We start from the raw sequence: 20,641 nt of genomic DNA on the forward strand, positions 1-20,641 counted from the left end.
ATATTATATATTTCCAGATAAATCTGTAAATGAAAAAGCTTACATAAAAAAATATTTGTAAATTAGAACAACTTCTAATTATATGTATTTTGATTTAATTAATTAAAAATTAAATATTAGGTGAACTTGTTAACATTTTTAAAAAAATCAAAAAGGTTATTTGTAATTTACAAATGTTTACCTATAAAGTTTATATATTTAATTACGTAGCCTTCAATTTAGACCCTTCTTTAATGCATTTTAACTTAAGTTTACAAGCTAATAAAAAATGCAGGCCTTTGGCAAAACAAAAAAGTATTTTTCATAGGTTCATTTTGTAATTTAAATAATTTATATTCAGGCTTCAACACCAATAAAGTTGGCTTGAAAAGTAAATTCAATATATTTTATTATTTAGTTTCCTTTTCCCTTTCCACCCCACTAACTACGCTACACTTTGGTGAAATGTTTCTATTTCTACATGAAAGCTTTTTAAATTATATTCATTCATTCTTTTTGCTGCGAAATAAGTATGGTTTACAGTTGTGCATTTTTGTAAAAGACACTGTCCTTCGCAGAGTTTTTCACTTGACGCTTCCGGGCCATGGCTAATTAGGTGGAAAATCGACGCCACACGGCGTATGAGCCTGATGAAAAGCACAGCCCTGGCCACAGAATTAATTAAATAAAATTATATAAAACGAAGCACCACAAAGGGACGATGACCGCTACTTGCTACATTTTCAACTATTTTTAATTATGAATTTCAAACATCAGGCAGCAGCGAAATTAACTTTCATAAAAGCTGCAAACTTTTTGCTGGGCTCCGCGAAAGTAATAAAACGATAACAAGATGACTGAGGGGAGAACTTTTTGGCAGCGCAAGAAATATTCATCTCAATTTATTCAATTTTTAATAAAAATGCAAATATTTTACGTGCTTCCGCTATCGCCGGCACCCTTGCATCGCACAGTGCATAATTTTTTCCCTAGATTTCCTGCTAACAAAAAAAATATATATAAAGAGAGAGAGAAAGTTTTGGAGCCACCGTGGGCTGCTGCTTAAAAGGCGCTTCATTGTACAGTGCACTGCACTTTTCCGCTGGGCGCAAGGACGCGGGCTGGCTTTTCCGGGCACAGGACAGCCAGCTGGCTGGCTGTGACGCGAAAAGTTTGTGTTTGCCAGCAGCAGCGGCAGCAGCGGAGGAGGTCGTCATCGCAGGCATGACGTTGTGGGAGCTCTAAAGCTGTAATCCGGCCAGCAGATTTGGCCACATTTCCCACAGACTTTGCTCGCATTTTGGCAGGCGACAGAGCCCAGGAACCAAAAAGCATGACCACGGCCGCTGCCAGTCGCCCCACAGGTTTGCCTTTAGTTGTGCCAACTTTATAATTAGTTTAGTCCGGGTGATGCCCTCCATTGACACGTTACTGGGAACCGAAAGTAAACCTAGCACTTGTGGGGAAATTAGTTTGTTTTTAGAAAGGTCAACTAATAGCAATTTAAAAGGGGAATTGGAACTAAACAAGCTGGGAAGGGGAAGATTTAAGAGGAGATATAATAAGCTATAATATTTTATAATAAAGGCTTTCTAGAAAAAGATATAATAAACCCCGCTTTGCTGTTTATTTACACCCACATAAAGTTTCCACTTTAAAGTGAGTGCAATAGAAATGGATGATGATGGCGGACGGCGCACAAATTGGCTCCATGTTGTTTGCCTGTTGCCTGATCCCTCGACCCCGGGGCAGAAATTCGTCCAATTGAGTTTTTAAATAAAAATGAGCAGACGATGCGGCAACAAGAATGGTAACTACTCCTGGCTCCGCACCAGCAACAGCAGCAGCAGCAGCAGCTGTAGCATCAGCAACCTGCAGCATGTCAGCGGCAGCAACATCAGAGTCATTCAGTTCGCACAAAAGGCGAAAGGCAGGCGGCAACAGGACCAACGTCAACAAGGACAATAACAATGAAAATGGAAACGGCAAAAAATAGAAACGGGAGCACAAGAAAAAACTGTTACGGAATGCTTTATAGTTTCCGCCATTATTTTCCCTTTTGCAGCTGCAGTTTTTAGTAGAACCTCTATATATATTTTTTCTTCATTTCTTTCTTCTTTTTTTTCTAGATGCAGTGAGAATTTAGTGCGAGACTAAAAACAAAACTAAAAATCTGTGCCGCCGCATGTGCAACAGCCAAAAAAGGGTGGGTCTGTGGGTCCGTGGGCTCTTTGCTGAAAAGTATTTGTCATGCCATATCTCATACCCGCCACATGCATATATCATGTTATACGCGCGGCACTCAGGGGAAACAAAGCAAATCCATTCCATAAATATTCCCCAGCAGCTCCGTGGAGGATTTAAGGAGCGGACTGGAGGGCTTCCAGCTAGGTGCGAGTGCCAAAATGATTCCACTTCCGGCGAAAGCTTACAACAAAAAAGAAGGGTAAATTGGTTGCATAACCTAATCTCTTACCCTTGGCTAGTTTGCTTTTGTGTAAGTTTTTTTGATTTACTATCGGGCTTAATGGGTTAAGAAGAATATTTAGTGAAAGGTTTTTATAACATAAAAAATTCATTCGAAATTAGTTAAACTTTAAATAGTAACTAAGTTACTTATTATTTAACTAGTTCTAGACAAGAGGAATTCAGCATATATCAAAAAACACAAGCTTAATTTATTACGATGGCTCTTGGTTCCTTGTTTTTGTCAAGTCAAGTTGTTATGAGACTTCCGGCAGCTTTTACAAAACTCTAGCCTTACAACTTTTGCCTCGTTTGGGGATAATAGGGAACCTAATGTACAAAGAATTTGCGGTCAACTTTATCAATTCGCCTCCATTGTATGGGTAGTAGTCCTCGACCGGATGCCAGGGACCCCGGAGAGTGTGCGCAGCAGGATGGCCCGGAGTTGTCGAGTGCGGTCGTTGCCAGCTGCTGCTGCTGTTCCTGCTGATGCTGTTTTTAGTTTTTCAAATGTCATTTGGCCATTTCACGCTGATGGACATCAGTTTCATCCTCGTCCTGCCAGTTTCCCTCCTCTCTCTTTTTCCCTCTCTCTCTGGTGGTCCTGCCAGCCCACAAATTGCCTTGTGGCTGCTACGTAATTTCTGCCTTCCGCACGGAGGTTGCTCCGACAACAGCCACATTCAAATATTGCAATGGTGGAAGGACCCGTATCCAATCCAAAAATGCACAGGAAAATAATCTGAGATATATATTTTATATTTCAATGAGTACAAAAGTCTTTAGTTGTTAGTAAAATAAGGGATTTTTGTATTTGTTGAAGGGTTTATACAACTTTTTCCCATTTCTCAGAAAGGTAGCCAAAGTCACTTTCTTTCCTATCTAAAAATAGTTTTATATAAACACATACATTATTAATGAGAATTTCTTTCTGTGCAGGGGCAGGGTCAGGGTTTGGGTCTGAAGGAACAGCAGACTGTTGGCCATCGGCGTTAGCCACAATGGCTGTGTTAGTGTTTCGCATTTTGTTTGTTTACTCTGCCGTCCCATTGCGACTTATGTGGGCGATGACCGGCGTCTGTCGGCACTCCCCCCCTGCCCTTTTTACAGCCACTTTCCGCCCACTTTCCGCCCACTTTTTGCCCGCTTTTCACCCACTTACCGCCCACTGTTGCTGCTTGGACCTCCGTCTTGTGTTTGCTTTTGCCAACGGAATCGAAACGTTCTAAGTGTTCATTAAACAATTTAAAGTTGATTGGCCCTGCCAGGGACACAGGAGTAAATATATATGTACGTAGGTATGCTGCTGCTGTCTCTATGGATTTCGACCCAAATGTAATTTGGCCTCCGATTGTGTTAAGCGGACGAGCGCTTTCCTAATTGTAATGCCTTGTGGCCGAATTAATGCATTATCCTGACCAGATTGATGAGTGTCTGTGTGTGTCTTATCATCCGAAAAACAGGCAACTTTCGATGAAGAAATGTTCTTTTTTGTCAAGGGAAATCGAATAAAAGTTTTGTTGTGTCTAAGAGAATGTTTGCTTGAAGATTTAATTCATGAAAAACAGGGTGGAAAATAAGAGGTCTTTGATTCAATAAAATCAATTATATTTCTAGCAAATAACATTCAATATTGTACTATTTTTATTTATATTTAATATTTACTAAAAAATGAAACCTGCTTTCTAATATTCACTAAAATCCCAAAAAAATTTTGTTCTCTGTACAAAACTTAAATTTCGAATGAATGTGTTATTCCCAGGAGTCACGTGCAGGCTCATGCCAGAGCTCTTCATCACTTCCACGTTGAATTCCTGGATCCGCACAGCCCTCAACACCCGTGAACAGCAGCTGGAGCGCAGGACAATGGATTTGGAGTGTCTGGTTTTGCCGAACTTGACACGCAGCCACTGCCACATCCATCAATCAAAACTCACTTGGAGCTGCGGTGAAAAAGGAAAAACTCCTTGAATGAATGGCGGAACCAGGAGCAACTCCTCCTTTCCAGAAACTATTTGCACACGAGAAACACAGGAAATTTTTCGGGCGTTTGAAAAGTTTGCCTACAACGGAAAGACGGAAAGTGCGGACTCGACGATTTTCGGCCAGAAGGAGGGTGTTTCAATGGAAAAGGGGCGGAGTGTCAGGTCTAACTATTGGCAAACTCAATGAAGGAGAGCATTGGAGCGAAGCCATCGACACGGATAAGCCAAGGCAGTGAAAGAAATTAAAGTACAATTTAAACATAAATTTTATGATTTTTAAATTAAATTAAATTAAATGATCTATTAAATATTTTCCGCGATTTAATTTAATATTCTAGACTTTATTCACCTCTAAATGATCTATAAATCCATATTTTTCTCCGTGTCCTGGTAAGTCCTGACAGTGGACAAGGCAACAAAGCGCGAAATGAAGATGGGAGGAGGACTGAGGCTTGTGGGGGAGCTAGAAAATAATGGCGATTTTTATGGCTTTGGCGGAACGCATAAAAAACCAAAGCACCGAGAAGCAGGAGCTGGAGGAGGAACAGGAGCAGGACCAGGAGCTAGTCCTGGACAAATGCCCGGGCTGCTGAAAGGCAACTGAAACTGAAAACTGAATCTGCAACTGCAACAGCACGACATTTGCAACATTTAATTTATTATTCAAATGTGAACAAATGGCGCCGGCGACCAAAGATGACAGCGTACCCGGTGAGTAATGGCACCGAAGGACAATTGCCCCGGCCCCAGGATTTTACCCCAATATTCCCCCTTTTACTATATATATTTTTTATTCCTTTTCGGTTCTTGAGCTTGAGTTTGCCAGTTCATTGTTGGTGGCTTTGGCAGTCGGATAGGAATCATGTCCTGGATTTGATTCACCCCAGCCAGCAGCCAAGTCCTAGCAAATTGAGTTACATGCAAATAATCGTTTGCCCGATTTGGTCACAGGATGTGTGGGTGTCCCTCGCAAATGTAAATAAAATCGGTAGTATTTATCAAACCCGCTTTCCCTGGCCAGTTTCCCTTTAGCTTTTCTGTCGAACAGCGACAGCAAATATAAACTATTGGGCTTTGAAATTTCACAAAAGGACATTTAGGGTTTAAGGAGGTATTTGCATTTGAACTATCAGGGCTGAAAATGGGTAACTTTAGGTAGTAACAAGGATTAAAAGGATTTAAGTACAACTAATTTCACAGAGTTTAAGTGCTTTTTAATGGATTTAATTAACTTTTTTTCAACATTCAGATCCTTTTATTCACTATTTAACCGCTAAATTATTTCAATATATTTTTTTTTTGCCACTTGTCGAACTTTGAATAGATTGATATAATCTTTTTTTTGCTGTTCAAATCAATGTAACCGCAAATAATTAAACATTCATCCGTTTTGGGTGAGTTATATTCACTTCAGTTTATACAACTTTTTGACTCCACACCTCGAAATTCAAATGCCACAACTGACAGAGGCAATTTGCATATTTCAGCAGGTGAATGAATGCTCGTCTGTCTAAAGTGCACTCCTTTCAATGTATGGATAAACGTTGCATATATTTACATGTATTTTTAAACATTAAATAGAAGGTTAAATGTTAAATTAAAGGTTGAATTTCATACAAAGTAAAATTATAACATTTGATATTATTTTATTTCCGATTTAGCTTTGATTTGACCTCTTTGTGTGCTCCTTATGTCGTCACCGCCACCAGTGAGCACATAAAATCAACTACGGGGAATACCGTTTAACGAAGGGATGCGGATATAGCGGATATAGCGGATATGTGCGGCATAAAAGTATACGAGCTTCTTTATGGCGGAATCTGCATAACGGATCCCTATCTGGATGAAATAAAAGCGGAGCATCTTCCATTCAAGGCCAGGTCGTTTGATTCTGTTAGGACAGACTCCACACAGAGGGAAAATATTGATTTTGAATTACCAATTCCATATTATATATTTCTAATATTTATTTATGTAAATGAAAAATATAACAGCAAGCGGAAAATTAATTTGTAACTAAGTTCTGGAAGCCAAGCTTTAGATTTCGGTTCTTCAACAACTTTAATTTGAAATTTTCCTATATTACAAGGCGTATTTCTCTCAGTGCCTCCATTGTCACTGGCTGTGTCGTCAGTGAAATCGCGGCACGAACACAAAGACCCGGCAATAATCGTAAATGCTTCCCCAACTCCATATCCAATTTCTGTGGGACGAAGGCCATGAATGCCAATTAGAGTAGCAGGAGCTCTCTCCTATCCTTATCAGAGTTTCACCTTCAAATGAAGATAGCCCAATTCTTTAGTTGGTTTTAATGCTTAAGCCAAAAATATATATATATTTTTAAATCTACAAAATGTAGATTTTAAACCTTATGAATTCTCTTATTTAATTTCCCTAATATTTTATTTTATCAACCACAAGTTTCAACGCTAATAAAATACACTTTTTAATGTTTAATAAATTTAAAATTAATATAATAATGTTCCCCATTTAAAAAACTCTACACTTTATAAGCAATTTTATACAATTTTATACTTCAAATATTTTCCATTTCCACTTTCCCCAAGTGCACCACCCACCTGATAGTCCATGTAGTTGTCAAAGTGCATGTAGGAGCAGCTGCCGGCATCGCCTGGCCCTGGTATAGGCAATCCATTCTCATCCAATTCCACGGCTGGCGGTGGCGGTGGCGATGGCGGCGGCAAATTGTCACCCTTGAAGGACACTCGCTTGGGCTTGCCCCCGGTCAGTCCGCCGGCCAAACGCCTGCCCCGACCCAATGTACCAGAACTCATCATGTAGGCCAGCGAACCGCAGCCCACCACTGCATCCTGTTGCTGCTGGGGGTGGTGTTGCAGGGACTGATGGCCGCAGCCGCCGAAGCGGAAGTGCGGCATGCAGGTGGTGGTCATTCCGCCGGCCCCGCATTCGCTGCCCTCGAAGTCCGACTCCACTTCCGCAACGAAGGCAGCCGGCTGGAAACCGCGCGGCAAGGTGGCCGCCACCGAGGGATTGGGATTGGCGGCGGCATTGGGATTAAGACTTGGATTATGCCCGGCTGCCGACGCCGGCATTCGTGGGCGTCCCAGCGTTCCTGTGCACAGGATATTCATCTGCTGTGGATGCTGGATTGTGTGTGGAATCTGTTCGATGCCTTGCAGGAGCGCCAATTCGCCGGGATTCGGTGTGGAGGCGGTGGTGTTGGTGTTGGCTGCCCCCTCGGCTGGCAGGAGGTGGTGCGTGGGCTGCAGCTGATAGTAGTGCTCCACCAGACCGCCGCCTGGGACACCACCCACCGCCCCCTCGGCTGGAGCCGGCAGGAGAGCTGTGGGTATCACCATAATAGGCATCATGGCTGGCGGCGGTGCCGATGATGCGGCCGATCCACCGGCAGCCTGCAGCATCTCCATTTGGCACATCTCCTCGTAGCTCATGGGTCGTAGGTGTTCCATGTTTGTGGATTTTTAGGGCGTGGTTTTACCTCACTATTTATGTTCTCACTTCACTTTTTTTTTTTAGCAATAACAATTACAATTCTTTGAATTCTTGAAGAGAAACCACTCTCCTTTGGCCTGTAAGGGTGTTCCACCTGTACAGAGACACCAATACACTTGCTCTTGGGGGGTGGCGAGAGTGGGTGGGAAGTTTTCGCGCGCGTTCCCTTTGGCTTCTGCTCACATCGCGCCCGGAAAACTTGATGCGCCTTTGTCCTTCCGACAATCTTTATCCCGCGACAGTCCTGCAGCAACTGAGCCCGTCTGGCCATCTCTAGAGATTTTTGCGCCACCAATTCGCCGGAGTCTGTGCAGAGGCGGAGCATGCGCCGGGAGAGTACTCAGACCAGGCTTGGCTCTTCGCCGCAGACGCACCCCCTAGTAACCCCCACTTGACGGGTTTTGTTTTGATTCCGTTTCGTGCACAGGAAAAATAAGAAATATATGACTACAACCATTTATAAAAGACTAGAATACTAAATTTTAACAGAGAAAGCCTTTTTTAACACGACATTTATCTTACTAAATTCATTCCTAGTTAAATAACTGACCAAAAATATATTCCCTAAAAACATTTACATCACAAATATCAATAAATTTCTTTCTTTAAACAAAATTTCAAATAAATTCAGCAAACATTTCTTCCTCTTAACAAAAATTTCAAATAAATTCAGCTGAAATTCCTTGCCATTTTTGTACATTCCCACAAGTAATTTATATGCAAAATAAACGTTAAATACGCTTTTTAATTTTCCCAAGTGTCGGCTTAGTCGGAAAGGGTTGGTGGAGTTGATTGCTTCCCCTCGTCTGCTTTGAAGCCATGTTGATTCTCCTACGTCGTGGGAAATTAAAGTGCTTCCCAGCTGCTCCCACAAAACTCGAATACGAGATTTTAATTGCCGCTCGCCGGGATATGCGATGTGGGAAAATTCCCAGTAGAACGAAAGGGCGGTGCAGTGCATCACGTCCCGTGGTGCTGCTGCTGCTGCTGCAATGCGCAGATGTACAACCAACTGTTGGGCCTGAGAGTACTGCAACTACTACCTGTTTATGCGGATGAAGAGCAGTTGCCGCCACCCGGCTCCAAAGGGAATGACCTGGCTGAATGGCCGCTGATTGCATGGCGGCGGTGGTAGCCTGCAAATGATTTTCTGATACGGCCAGCAAAATATTGACTGTGAGGGCTGAGAGCGTACATAAAATTCAGGAGGGAATACCAGATATTACTTTATGTTGGGCACTGAGCGAAATCGTTATGATAGTGAAATTGATTGAAAAAAAAACAAATTTAGGATGGATGCAAATTTGAAAAAATCACTCAACTGCAAAAAAGGTCCCAAGTGCCTGTTAGGGGCACCAGTGCGGATGAGTAATATTTGATAGTGGAAAAAACACTCATACGCAATGGAGAACTTGTTTATTTTGATTTAAAAAAGAATGATATAAGAGGACTTTATTGCTATGTATTTTAAAGGATAATATTTAAAGCCTTTAAGCTGCACATAATAAAGCATTCCCTTTGTACTTTTCATAATTAAAACTTCTGTTCCACACAAATACAATCAATATTTCTTTTTCAAATAGTTTATTGCAAGTATAATCCATAAATGTCCCCCTGCAGAGGTATTAAATGTCGTGTTAACTGAATTTTTTATGCTTTTTATAGTAACAAAAGAAAATGTTTTTGCATTGCAATATATTGTCACATAATTGCCATGGCATCAAATAATAAAAATACAAGGCAAACCTTACAAAAAAAAAAGTTTATATGCATGCAAACGGAATTCGTTTGATAAAAGCACAAATGAAAATAAAGAAAATGCCCGAGCTTGTGTGCTAAAAAACATTTTGTATCTCGACACTTTGGACGACCAGAGCCTGTAAATTTGTACATCCAATAAGTGAATTCCGACAGCATCAAGATAGAGCTTAAAATATTTGTCGTAGTCTGTGCAGTATCGCAACATGGAAATCTAGACAGGACCAACTTTTCACTACTGTTTGGGGTTTCCCATACCAGGTTCATAAATCCCGGAGCCACGCGTCGCGATTTCTGCTGCTTTCTTTCTTTTTTTTTGTCCATGGACACGACACCTGCGGCGATGTTCCATTTGGGACACAGATGCAGGAATAAAAAAAAGAAACACAGTTGGAGATGTCTTTAACAGATTTTTGAGTCAACGTTTCTGTGTCCCGATTTGTTGTGTTCGTGTCCTGTGTGTCCCGTTCTTTTCTTTTATTATTTTTATATCCATTGATTTTTAAGTTGGAGGGTATTTTAAATATATAGTAAATAGAGGGGGAAGAGTTTTTATTACGATATAAAAATCGTTACCATGTTTTTCTATGTTTTTAATATTTTAACAAAATTGGTAAGCTACTGAATTTTTACTTTCCCTTTTTAAATTAAACTTTATAACACTTTTCATTAAATTTTAAATGCCTTTACTGAGGGTTTAATAAACCTCGAACTTGGTATTTTTCTGTCGAGACACTAGAGTTGCCTTTGTTTTGTATTGTTTTATTTTTGTCGAGGGCACATTTCCCATTGCAACCGGCTCCCCCTGCCTCATTTACATTTGTTTCATCCTATTATCCTGGTTAACCGGCTCGCCCCCCTTGGAACTCCATTGCTCCACCGCTCTACCCACCGTTGCCATTTGTCAAGTTCTGCTCCCAACTTTAGCCCGCGGCTTTTTTGTAATTACACAGCCAGGGAGGAGACCCCCTCCTACACCCCCTACCCCTTACACCGTTTGGGCCGGGTAAATGAAAGCGGCTTAAAAAAGCAGAGCGCTGGGGTTTTGTGGTGCTCGTTAAAATTTGCCGCTCTCATTTCGATTGTTGCTGTGGTTCTGATGTTGCTGCTGCTGATGTTGTTGCTGTTGTTGCTGTTGCTTCCAGTTGTTGATGTTGCTGCCTTTGCTCTTATTGTTGGCGCTGCTCTGTTGTTTCTGGGATTGCTGTTGGCGCCGCTGTTGTTGCCGCTGTTGCTACCGATTTTAGTGCGATTCCTGGCCCCCGGCAGGCATAAAAGTTGGTCTCGGATTGAAGGCATTACGCTTAAATATGCGAACCAGATTGAAAAGCTTTCGCATGAAGTTACCCTCCGACCATGATTCATGATCCCTCCCGGGCTGGTCGCCGGGCACTTTAATGTTCATTCAATTTTCCGGATCCCAGATCCCGACAATTAAGAGTTTTTAATCATCGACTAGCCGGCCGCCACAGTGGAGGCCCAAAAGTGCCCAGCTGGATGGCAAACGACGGATGGCCTTTGTATGGCTCCATTATGCGGTTGATTTACTACCCAAACAGCTGTGAAATATCATGGCCCTCCAGGAAGCCTCTTGACCGATGCCCAACGGAACGGAAGGCGGATGGAGGGATTTGCACACACATATGTTTCGTAGATCCCCTTTATAGTTGTCAGAAGTTTTGCCAAGCGGGATTTGCCAGTGTGTGTTGGGATTATAAATGGAAATCAATATTATTTTGTAATAATTAGGTTCTTGCTGGTTATTTGTATAGCTTTGGGTAGCAATAATAAGCTAATAAATATTGTTCAAGAGAGCTAGTATAGAAATATGTTTTCATTATGAATTTTATTAATTTGTAATGACTTTAATTTTGTTATAATAATAAGGATTTAAGTTGTGATACTGTAAAGTATATTTATGTATTATAAATTTGGAATATTCTTAAAGACATTGATTTCAAAAATATTACTATGGGTTTATAGGTGTAACTATCACAAGCACTCAATCAACTTTGAAAGAGCTAAAAGATTCCCCTAAAAAAATATCCAAGTCTCTAGTAATGACTGCATTTCTTCTCCATTTACCAAGCCAAGTTAATACTTTGATCCCTGGCTTATCTTGGCTTGAATGAAGCAGCAATAGAAGCAGCAGCAGCATCAGCAGCAGCAACAGCAACAGCAGCATCTTGTTTACACCCGTATTTATCAATTCTGTCCGCAATAAGACTTCGACACAGCCAAGGAAACGCTGTCTTCTCCAAAAAGTTTGAACCACTCTTCCCCTAGATAAATCAAGTGGCATTAGGGCCAAGGGGTCGGGCGATGCTCCTGCGGCAAGATAAATAAATTAACTCGTTCAAGTTGGCTGACAGATGGACTTAGTGCCATCGTGATGGGACAGGGCCATCATTCCCTCCGGTTACCCCGCCCTTTGGTCCAACAAACAAGTCGTTAAAAACGCGTGAATCCTGGCTAATTTATGGCTAATTAAGTTGACGCAACTTTTATGCTGCAAAAGATGGTGAAGGGGAAGCAGCAGCAGCAGCAACAACATATGCCACGTGCTTGGAAGGCAGGCAGTTATGTCGTTTTCAGTACGAAAAGCGGTTAGGGGTTCCTTGTATGCACCCGTGTTCACTCCTCGTACACTTGGCGAAACAATGGCGGACTGTCTCTAGTGCTGGCCCATGAATACCTCGTTAATTAAGTAGCCTGTTATGAGCAGCTTACCCTCGTAATACATTTTTATGATCGCAAATGGAATTATAACTGCTGGGCATGTGGCTGCACAATGCGTTGCCAGCCAGCTTCCTCTTTTCATTTTCATCCTTGTACCCATTTCGTACAGTTCAAGATAAAGAGATACAATGAGACTAACAAATGATAAGTGAAATATATAGGTAAAATTTTAAATAAATAAGAAAATTATAGTCTAAATTAAACAACAAAACTTCAAAATATCATTCTGAACTTAAGAAGATCCTTTAACTTTTTGAAGAGTAAAGCTTAGGTTTACTTTCCCTATTTAATTCACTTTTTTTTTTGCTCTCTGTATTCGCACACAATGCCATTATGAGGGCATAGGTTATGGTCGGAGCCCCTTAGACAGACTCCCTGAGTCCGGAGTTTGGACGTAGCCCTCCGTCGTACGCAGCAGGCCACACATGACAGGCAGGGTTCTCGTAGGGTCTACTCCCTCTCGCCGGGGTAATTTCGTAGACAAACATCATTGGCATTTCTGTTTGAAGGCTCTGAGTGCCAATTAACTGAACGTGGCTGGGCCCCACCTGAACCGGACGGATGGAAGGATGGGTGGATGGATGGGCGTCCGGGCCAGATGAGAGTAGCCCAGGGGTACTCGACCCAGCGGCACCAGATATCGATCGTAGTACAAACTGCCGAAGGGTGTTAAACTAATTGTAGCTACAGGAAGTCTTTAAAGTTTAATAAATTATAAATGATAAGGTTTAACTGGTTTTTATTTCGATTAATAGACATATCAGTGGGGGTAAATTCATTATTACAGGCTAAATAATAATTAAATAACTGCCATTGTCTTCATTAATTTCCTTATCAAGAAAACATTCTATATCCACACTTATCTCTTAATTAATTAATGCCAAAGTGCCAAAGTGTTGGTGTTTGTGCCAAGCTATGGCATTTCCACTTGCTGATAACTTTATTCTACACTCGTTTTTTTTTTCTTGGTTAGCCAGCGGCGGTGACTTGGCAAACTTGGTCATCAACACGTAGTCTCATTTGGGATACTTTAACCACACACAGACACATACACAACTCATCAAGGACCCCAGCCGAGGCCACGTGCCGAAAAGCCCCCACAACTCCTTAGCCGGAAAAGGACTTCGCCGAGGGAAGAGGGACTGAGCTTTTAAATTAAATCACAAAATGAGGATAGAGCGACTAAAGCTACCGAGGCAGCCGCTAAACCAAATAAATAAACCCTTTGGCCGCAGTCCTTGGTGTCCTTGGTCTTAGCAGGCGTGTCCTCCTTGGGAGAGATAACAGTAAAGACAGGAAGTCAACTTGCCACTGGCAGGGAATGTACAGTGGGGAAAGGAAATTCATAGAATAATCTTAAGGAAAAATGTAACAGGAATAATAAATCTAAGACCATTTTTTTTAAGTTTGTAAAGGAAAATTTATTAAAAAGAATTTTCTTTTAGAATCTTCAAGACATTTTACTAGATTTATTATTACTTAAATTTAAAATATTTTAAACACCTTTAAAATATATTAATATTCAAGAGCCTTGAAAATTTCACCCACTGTGAGAAGAAACTGACTTCTCCTTGTGCCTGGCAATTCGGTAGCCAAAAGGACACACGGAGACCAAAAGGGATAATGGCATAAAATCCAACAAAATGAAAAGAAAGCGGCAAATCATGTTAAGAGATTTAAATTGGATTAGTTGACATGTGTGTGTGTGTGTGTGTGAATGGGTGTGCACATCCTTCGTGACGCTGGCCGTGAAGCCAGGTCGGCGTCTGCCTGTGCATCTGGATGTGGCTGTGAATGTCCTGGCAGGGCCGCCACTCGCTCATCTTGACATCAATTTTGTCACTTGATTTCCCTTTCTTTTTACCATTTTTTTTTATCCCAGGGCCGAGCCTTTATTTATTTTGTATGCTTGACACAATTCCTTGTCGAGGGCTCACGGCTCGAGTGTCCCTCTCCGGTCCTCGATGCCATTCACCATTCGCTGAGTATCTGCTCTTTCGCAGCCCTCGACGAAGGTCCGCCGAGGCTCTGCATCTGACAAGTCACCCACCCCGGACTCAGGGTGCCTACCTCGGCTGGGGTCACCTTCCATCATCGTCCGAAACGAGGGAGCGATGCTTGACACCCGGGGACATGGTGTCAGGTTGAGCTAGCGTCGACACCCAATAAAAGCATGTGTCTCTTTAAGCATGCTCGGCCATAGGGAATGATTTATTACGAGCTGGGGAATTTAGCAATTTTTTTAGTGGGAGATTTTATGTGTGTATTCTACTTTATATACAACACATTTTTTACTATTTAAATATTAAGCATTTTTAGCAAATTTCTTGCTCTTGTTATTTCCCCTTCTTAGGCTCAACCTCCTCGGTGGGCTTCTTGCGGTACTTGACCTGTGAGGTAAAGATGTCGTAGCCCAAACTTATGGTGTTGTCATACAAGACCCGATACTGGGGCTTGAGCAGCAGAAAGTTGATTAGCTGAGCCACAGGCCACACTGTCCACTCGGCAGCGTAGAGTATAAGAGCCTTCTCCCGGATCTCCTGCTTCAGTTCTTCCCAGGTGGTGTCCTCCAGCACGGCCATTGTTAGGAAAAAGACGGCCATGTAGAATGGTGAGCAAATAAACTGATCTAGCAGGATCTTGATTATCACTGTCTTAAGGGTACGCTGCGGATAATGATAGTCCAGATACTGGTACCAGTAGTGGCACACCACGCCCACCGTCAACCCGGAGATGCCCATCCGCACGGTGCGGGTACGGTTCCATTCGGGTATCTCGCCTACCATCTTTTCGTAGGTCTGCTCCATGGCATCGCCCACCATGCTGAGGCCCACCGAGATGCCAATGTTGGTGTAGAACAGATACTTGGGGCTGAAGGCTGCCTGGTGGAAGCGTTCCAGGAAATGTGCCAGCCTTTTGCCCAGCAAACGGCCCGCCATCTGGGATCCCTAGTGTACTAACAAGTGTGATTACAATTAACTCATGGCATCCTTAGAATATCTGGAGAACTGTCAGAGAACCTTCACCTTTAGATAGTTTCAAAAGGAGAGTAAACAAGGCTTAACTATTGGAATTTTCTTACTAATATTTGTTAATAAATTATAAACATTTCAATACTAATCTCTATATTTTTATCTTAGTTTGATATTTTATTTTTTATTTTATTTCAGTATAAACTTTAGTTTATTTAAAAAATTGACTAGCCTTTGGTTTTGAGAACTTGACCAACGAATTCCAATCAAAATGCTAACCAAATGGCCGCAGGAATCTCCATAAATATATTTGTTCAACTCAAAAAACACAACCGCAGCTAGAATATTTTCCATTTGAGCGCCAGGATATGAAAGGATTGAGTCTGTTAGGCATTTAGCTTAGGAAAACAAAGCACAAACAGGCAATGAAATCAATTTGGCGCCGGCAAACACGAAATGAGTTTTCGAAGGATTTGTTGAGGTAGACTAAGCAGGCTCCACCAACTTATATCTAACGCCTTGAGGCCAGGACTGGGTGCCGTTGAAAGGATCAAAAAAGGGTTGCTGTTGGCCACGCACAGAAAAAAAAATATATAGAATCGCTTGGCTCGGCATTCAAATGAGGCTTTGGCGCTCCTAATCCCTCCCTCTCCACATGTTGCTCCTCCGCATCGGCATCTGCCTGGGTATCCTCCTGCTGTTTTGGGGACGTGTCCTGGGGCTCGACGCCTTCGGCAGCGAATTTGTTGGCAGCCCGGTGTTGGGGAGTTAATTCTGCCAAATCATTCGCACGCGATTCGCAACCGCAGAGCCGGCAGCCGGGAACCGGGAACCCCTTTTCCCCTTAGGGAAATCAATGCCCCCTTTTGCATATGTGTGTGTGTGTGTGTGTGTATGGCGCCCCTTTACATCCTTCAGCCCCAGACCGGGGCCAGTGAATTGAAAAATATTTACGGCCTTCTACAATCTACGCTAAAATCCAATTTTATTTTTATATTTTCGTCGAAATCCGCCATAAAACCGGGTTCCACCGACATACCCGGTTCCGGCCTTGCCTCCTTCTCCCTCCTCTCTCCCCACCCAGTTGTCAATTCAAAAGCGGCAACCGTAAATTCAGCTTTGCAGTTTGTTTGCCCGGCTTTCCCATATCAACTCTGACTCTGACAGGAACCGAGAAGGGGGTGTTGGCGCCTCAGGGGGGATGGAAGCACTTGTTTCATTAGCGTTTATATTTCGGCATCCTCTCCCTCACATTCGTTGCAATCGCTGCATTATTTGCAGGCGCTAAATATACGAATTTTACAATTGCCAAAAAAAAAAACACGAGAGTGTCAGAAATAGCCATGCCATGACATCAAAAATAATAAAGGTAAACACCAAATCAAAAACAATAAAGGGAAAATGCATGAAAACAAATTTAATATAGTCTGGCAAAATAAATACAGTTGGTAGTTACACTGCAGTTCAGTTCAGGAATGTTTCTGTTTTTAATTTAAACCTTGTTATGTTGAATAGGATTTTTGAAAATTTAGTTTACTTTGGTTTTAATTATGTAGCTTACCATAAATAACTTGAAAATATAAATAACCAAAAGAATTTAAAGCAAAATTCTATACTGATAATCTACAAATAGTAATGCTTATTTTATACATTTTATACCCTATTCTTGTTACCTTAAAAATTTGTTGGCTCTTTAAAAAAAGGGTCGACAACAATAAACGCTGATTTTGGTGAGTTTCAGAGCAGAACCTCTCCCTTACAGGACCCCTTTCAGGAACCCCTTCTAGGTCTAATTCTTTGTGCAAATGAAATGTGTTTACAGCCCTCGCCTATTTACATACTGGAGCTCGCATCCGTTACCCTTTTCTGGGCCTAGAGTTGCTATAGTAACTATATGTAATATTGTGTTGGCCCGGCCTGTCCCCCGAAGGAGGTTCCTGGACATGGACACATGAGTATGTCTGGCTGGACGGCAGCCAGGCCTGTGGAGCATGACGGAAGACTTCCCGGAAAAAGGGAAAGAAAAAAAGGGGGGAAGACAAGGAAGAGAAAAGTGAAAGCGGCCATGCCGGGCGAATGCATTTTCATAGTTTTTCCCACTTTGTTATGCTGATTTTTCACATTTTTCGTTTCGTTCTTTTGCTCTTTTGCTGCCAGGAACGAGCCGGGTTCCTCGTTCGTTCCGCTCCCATTTTTTTTTGCTGGCACGGGTTCCTCTGGCCAGTTTTAGGGTTGGGTTTTGGAGCATGTGTGCATTTTAATTGAATTTTTCATTTCGCTCAATAAAAGCAAAAGCCGAATATGCGAGCAGCGAGGCGCAAAAAGTGTCATAATCCTTCCTCATGTCCTTGGACCCGTTGAATTCAACCGATAAGGGGAGGGGTTGGTGCTAGGGATGTAAATGTATATTGAGGAGAAAAATCTGATATGATATATTGATTAAAATAATAAATGAAACTAAGGTAAAGTTGATATGGGTAATTTAATTTTTTATATTTTAATTTAAGAATATATTTAAAGAGAGTGAATTCCCTCGGATATACCTGCCACAACATCACGCTATTTAGATTAATCCATTTCGAAATTATCGTAAACTTTAATAAAATTTGCATTTAACATTAAAATATATTAATAAATTTAATTTACCATTACTATTATCGATTTGTTTGATTTACTCCCCTGCAACTGAGCATTTCACTTAATACGAGTCTATAGTATATAAGTATATTTTGCAAAATCACTCTCTAATTGATTTTGAATCGCTTTTCAATGGCATTTTAGTTTATGTTCAGACCAAAGAGAGGGAGAGCTACCGTTCGGCCTCATTTTCCAGCGGCTGACTCGGCTTCAATTTATGCAAATTAAATCGAAATGTGATTTTAATGGTATTTCAGCTCGGGCCCGGGCTCAAATGATGATGAGCATGCTGGCAAATGAATGGAATGGAAGTCAAAAAGTTTAGTTAGCTCGAAAGGAAGCCAGCTATAACCGCACAGATTCCGTTCCGGAACAACTAACTTATTCAATTAGTGGACGGGAAACTTTGATTATTTACACTAGGCAACAAAATTAGTTTAAAGATTTCCAGTGCATCCGAAAATAAAGTATTATGTCCGATTAATCAAGTGATTCCACAATGGGTACGATAAATCACACATGGATATGTAAATTTATCATGTTTCTTTGGCAGACACATCTGCGGGTCAGCATCAAACAAACATCAACAATTTTTTATATATATATTTATTTATATATCAGAAAATACACATGGAACTGAGCAATCGGATTACCGAAAAAAATGCCTTAATTCTGGTAGTTTTTATAAACACAGCGGCACAGTGGCTCTGTTTAATCTTTTGTTAAATAAAATTGATTGGAATTAATTATCAACAGAAACTATTTTTCCAAGCTAAATAATTTCATCCAACTGGCAAACAATGGGGGAATTTCCAAACAAAACCCCGACAAATGCCAAAGGTCAATTGACTTGGATCGTGCAATCAACCGGCTGTGGGTAAAGGAACTCCCGGCATATTTGAATTGCAACGCCGAGGAAAATAAGTCAGCTCACTGTTAACGTAAACGAGCAAATAGTCAAACAGTCAACACGGCGGCATCATCCTCATCCCAGTTCCAGTCCCGCCCCGCCAGCCGCCAGCCGCCAGTCGTGCCAATTTCGTCAAGGCAAACAAAAACAAACAACATGGCACCTCCCCGGGCCTCAAATAGTAGAGCCCACCCCCTGCAAAAGGGGGCTGTCTGGACGATGCACAAAAACAAAAAAGAGCAAGAGCAGGCAGGTGGAACAGCTGCACTGGCAGAAATTGAGGATTTAAATAAGAGCATATGATTATATAAATTTGTATCGATTTTTGATACTTTGCTAGATCCTATGGCAAACTGCAAGGGTATACAAATTTCGGCTTCTGAAGTTAGTTTCCTTTTATGTTGTAAATATTAAAAAATAAAGACTGCGCTAGAGGCACAACATTAAGAACTCTGTCCCTTTGTTAGAGCTTCTTTTTTGTATCACAATTTATTTTCTTTACAATTTTCGATTCCCTTTCTTTAGTGTGAGTGTTTGTTATTATCTGGGCTAGAGGACAGGTGTTTATGAGGCGCAAAAATGTCATACATCATGCGACACGCGATGCCAGATGGGCACGGAAACCAGGACTCTGCCCGGAGTCCTTCCCACCTTCATGGAGCGCAACGAGAGCAGATTGGCTTGGTTTGCGAAATGGAACAAAACGGCGGCGGGCATGGGCATCACCGTCGCGGATTTGTAACTGAGATGGATCTGCTAACGCCTGGAACGAAAAATGAGTGCGCCAAAGGATGGGTTCCTGCTGACAGACTGCACCCATCAGCTCCTCTTGCAGCAGGGCAACATTACCACCATGAGTAGCGGAAAGGGAGAGATGTGACTCCTTGCCAGAATAGGCATTCATGGCCCAGCTAAGTGGCACACGAAGCGTTAAACTATTAAGCACATGTTGCCACTCCTCGCTGCTTGCTGGGTGAATTATGGAGGAGGAGGAGGATGAGGTTGCAGGATCACGCACACAGGAAGTGCTCTCACCGCCTTTGTTATGCGGCTTAGGATAAATCATTTACACAAGTCCTGGGCACGGGAATATGTCTCCGTGCCGTGAGATTACTACATAAATTCCGCTTGCCATCACATTTAAAAATTTCATTTTGTCAAGACCCGGGAAGAAACCATGTTTTATTCAGCTGTTGGTCCACGTGACGAATTATTGGATCGCAATTTTAGCTGAGCAGATGGTGCAGGTCTGGCGCCCTTGCAAATAATTTCATATTTTATTAAAATGTTGTAGCATTAATTTTAGAAGAAAAAAAAAGGCAAAAGTATGGGCTGATGAATGTAGCTAACTTAAGAATTTATTGTGTTGCCCTTATTTATTTACTAAGTTCTTTTAAAATTAAAAAAATAAAAGAAGATAAACAGAAATCAAAACCATGTTAGTAGGTTTGGAAGTTATATCCCACTAAACTTTAATATTAAACTTTTCTGTACATAAAAAAAAGACGGAAAACTACGTTGGGCAACTTTTTAAGGCCACAAGAATATCCAGAAAACTTAAACGTATATTAACCCACACATCTGATTACTTTTTTCCCCGCAAAGCTCTTATCCACACACACATTAGCTCTTTGAAGGGAGTGTAACTACTGGTAAACTAAAGTGCTTAGAGCGAAAAAAAGATATAGAATAAAACAGCC

At 41.6% G+C, this 20,641-nt stretch overlaps 2 protein-coding genes across 3 annotated transcripts in view; both read right to left on the minus strand.

Annotated features, from left to right (window-relative positions):
* The window catches only part of LOC108073797 (uncharacterized), an 87,912-nt gene that overhangs the window by 7,772 nt on the left and 59,499 nt on the right, over positions 1–20,641 (minus strand). Inside the window, exon 1 of one of the 2 annotated variants that reach the window (XM_017165569.3) lies at positions 7,010–8,162. The exons of the other annotated variant lie outside the window; for it this stretch is intronic. Within the exon in view, the coding sequence (XP_017021058.1) occupies positions 7,010–7,882 (873 nt within the window). The 5' untranslated portion in view covers positions 7,883–8,162. Of the gene's footprint in view, positions 1–7,009; positions 8,163–20,641 lie in introns of those variants that run through there. 2 annotated transcript variants of the gene reach the window in all.
* On the minus strand, positions 14,601–15,405 carry LOC108073826 (mpv17-like protein 2). Its single transcript, XM_017165606.3, has one exon. It carries the CDS (start codon positions 15,359–15,361, stop codon positions 14,759–14,761), a length of 603 nt encoding a protein of 200 aa, XP_017021095.1. The 5' UTR covers positions 15,362–15,405; the 3' UTR covers positions 14,601–14,758.

This window comes from Drosophila kikkawai, chromosome 3L (assembly GCF_030179895.1).
Source record: "Drosophila kikkawai strain 14028-0561.14 chromosome 3L, DkikHiC1v2, whole genome shotgun sequence".
NCBI lineage: Eukaryota > Metazoa > Arthropoda > Insecta > Diptera > Drosophilidae > Drosophila > Drosophila kikkawai.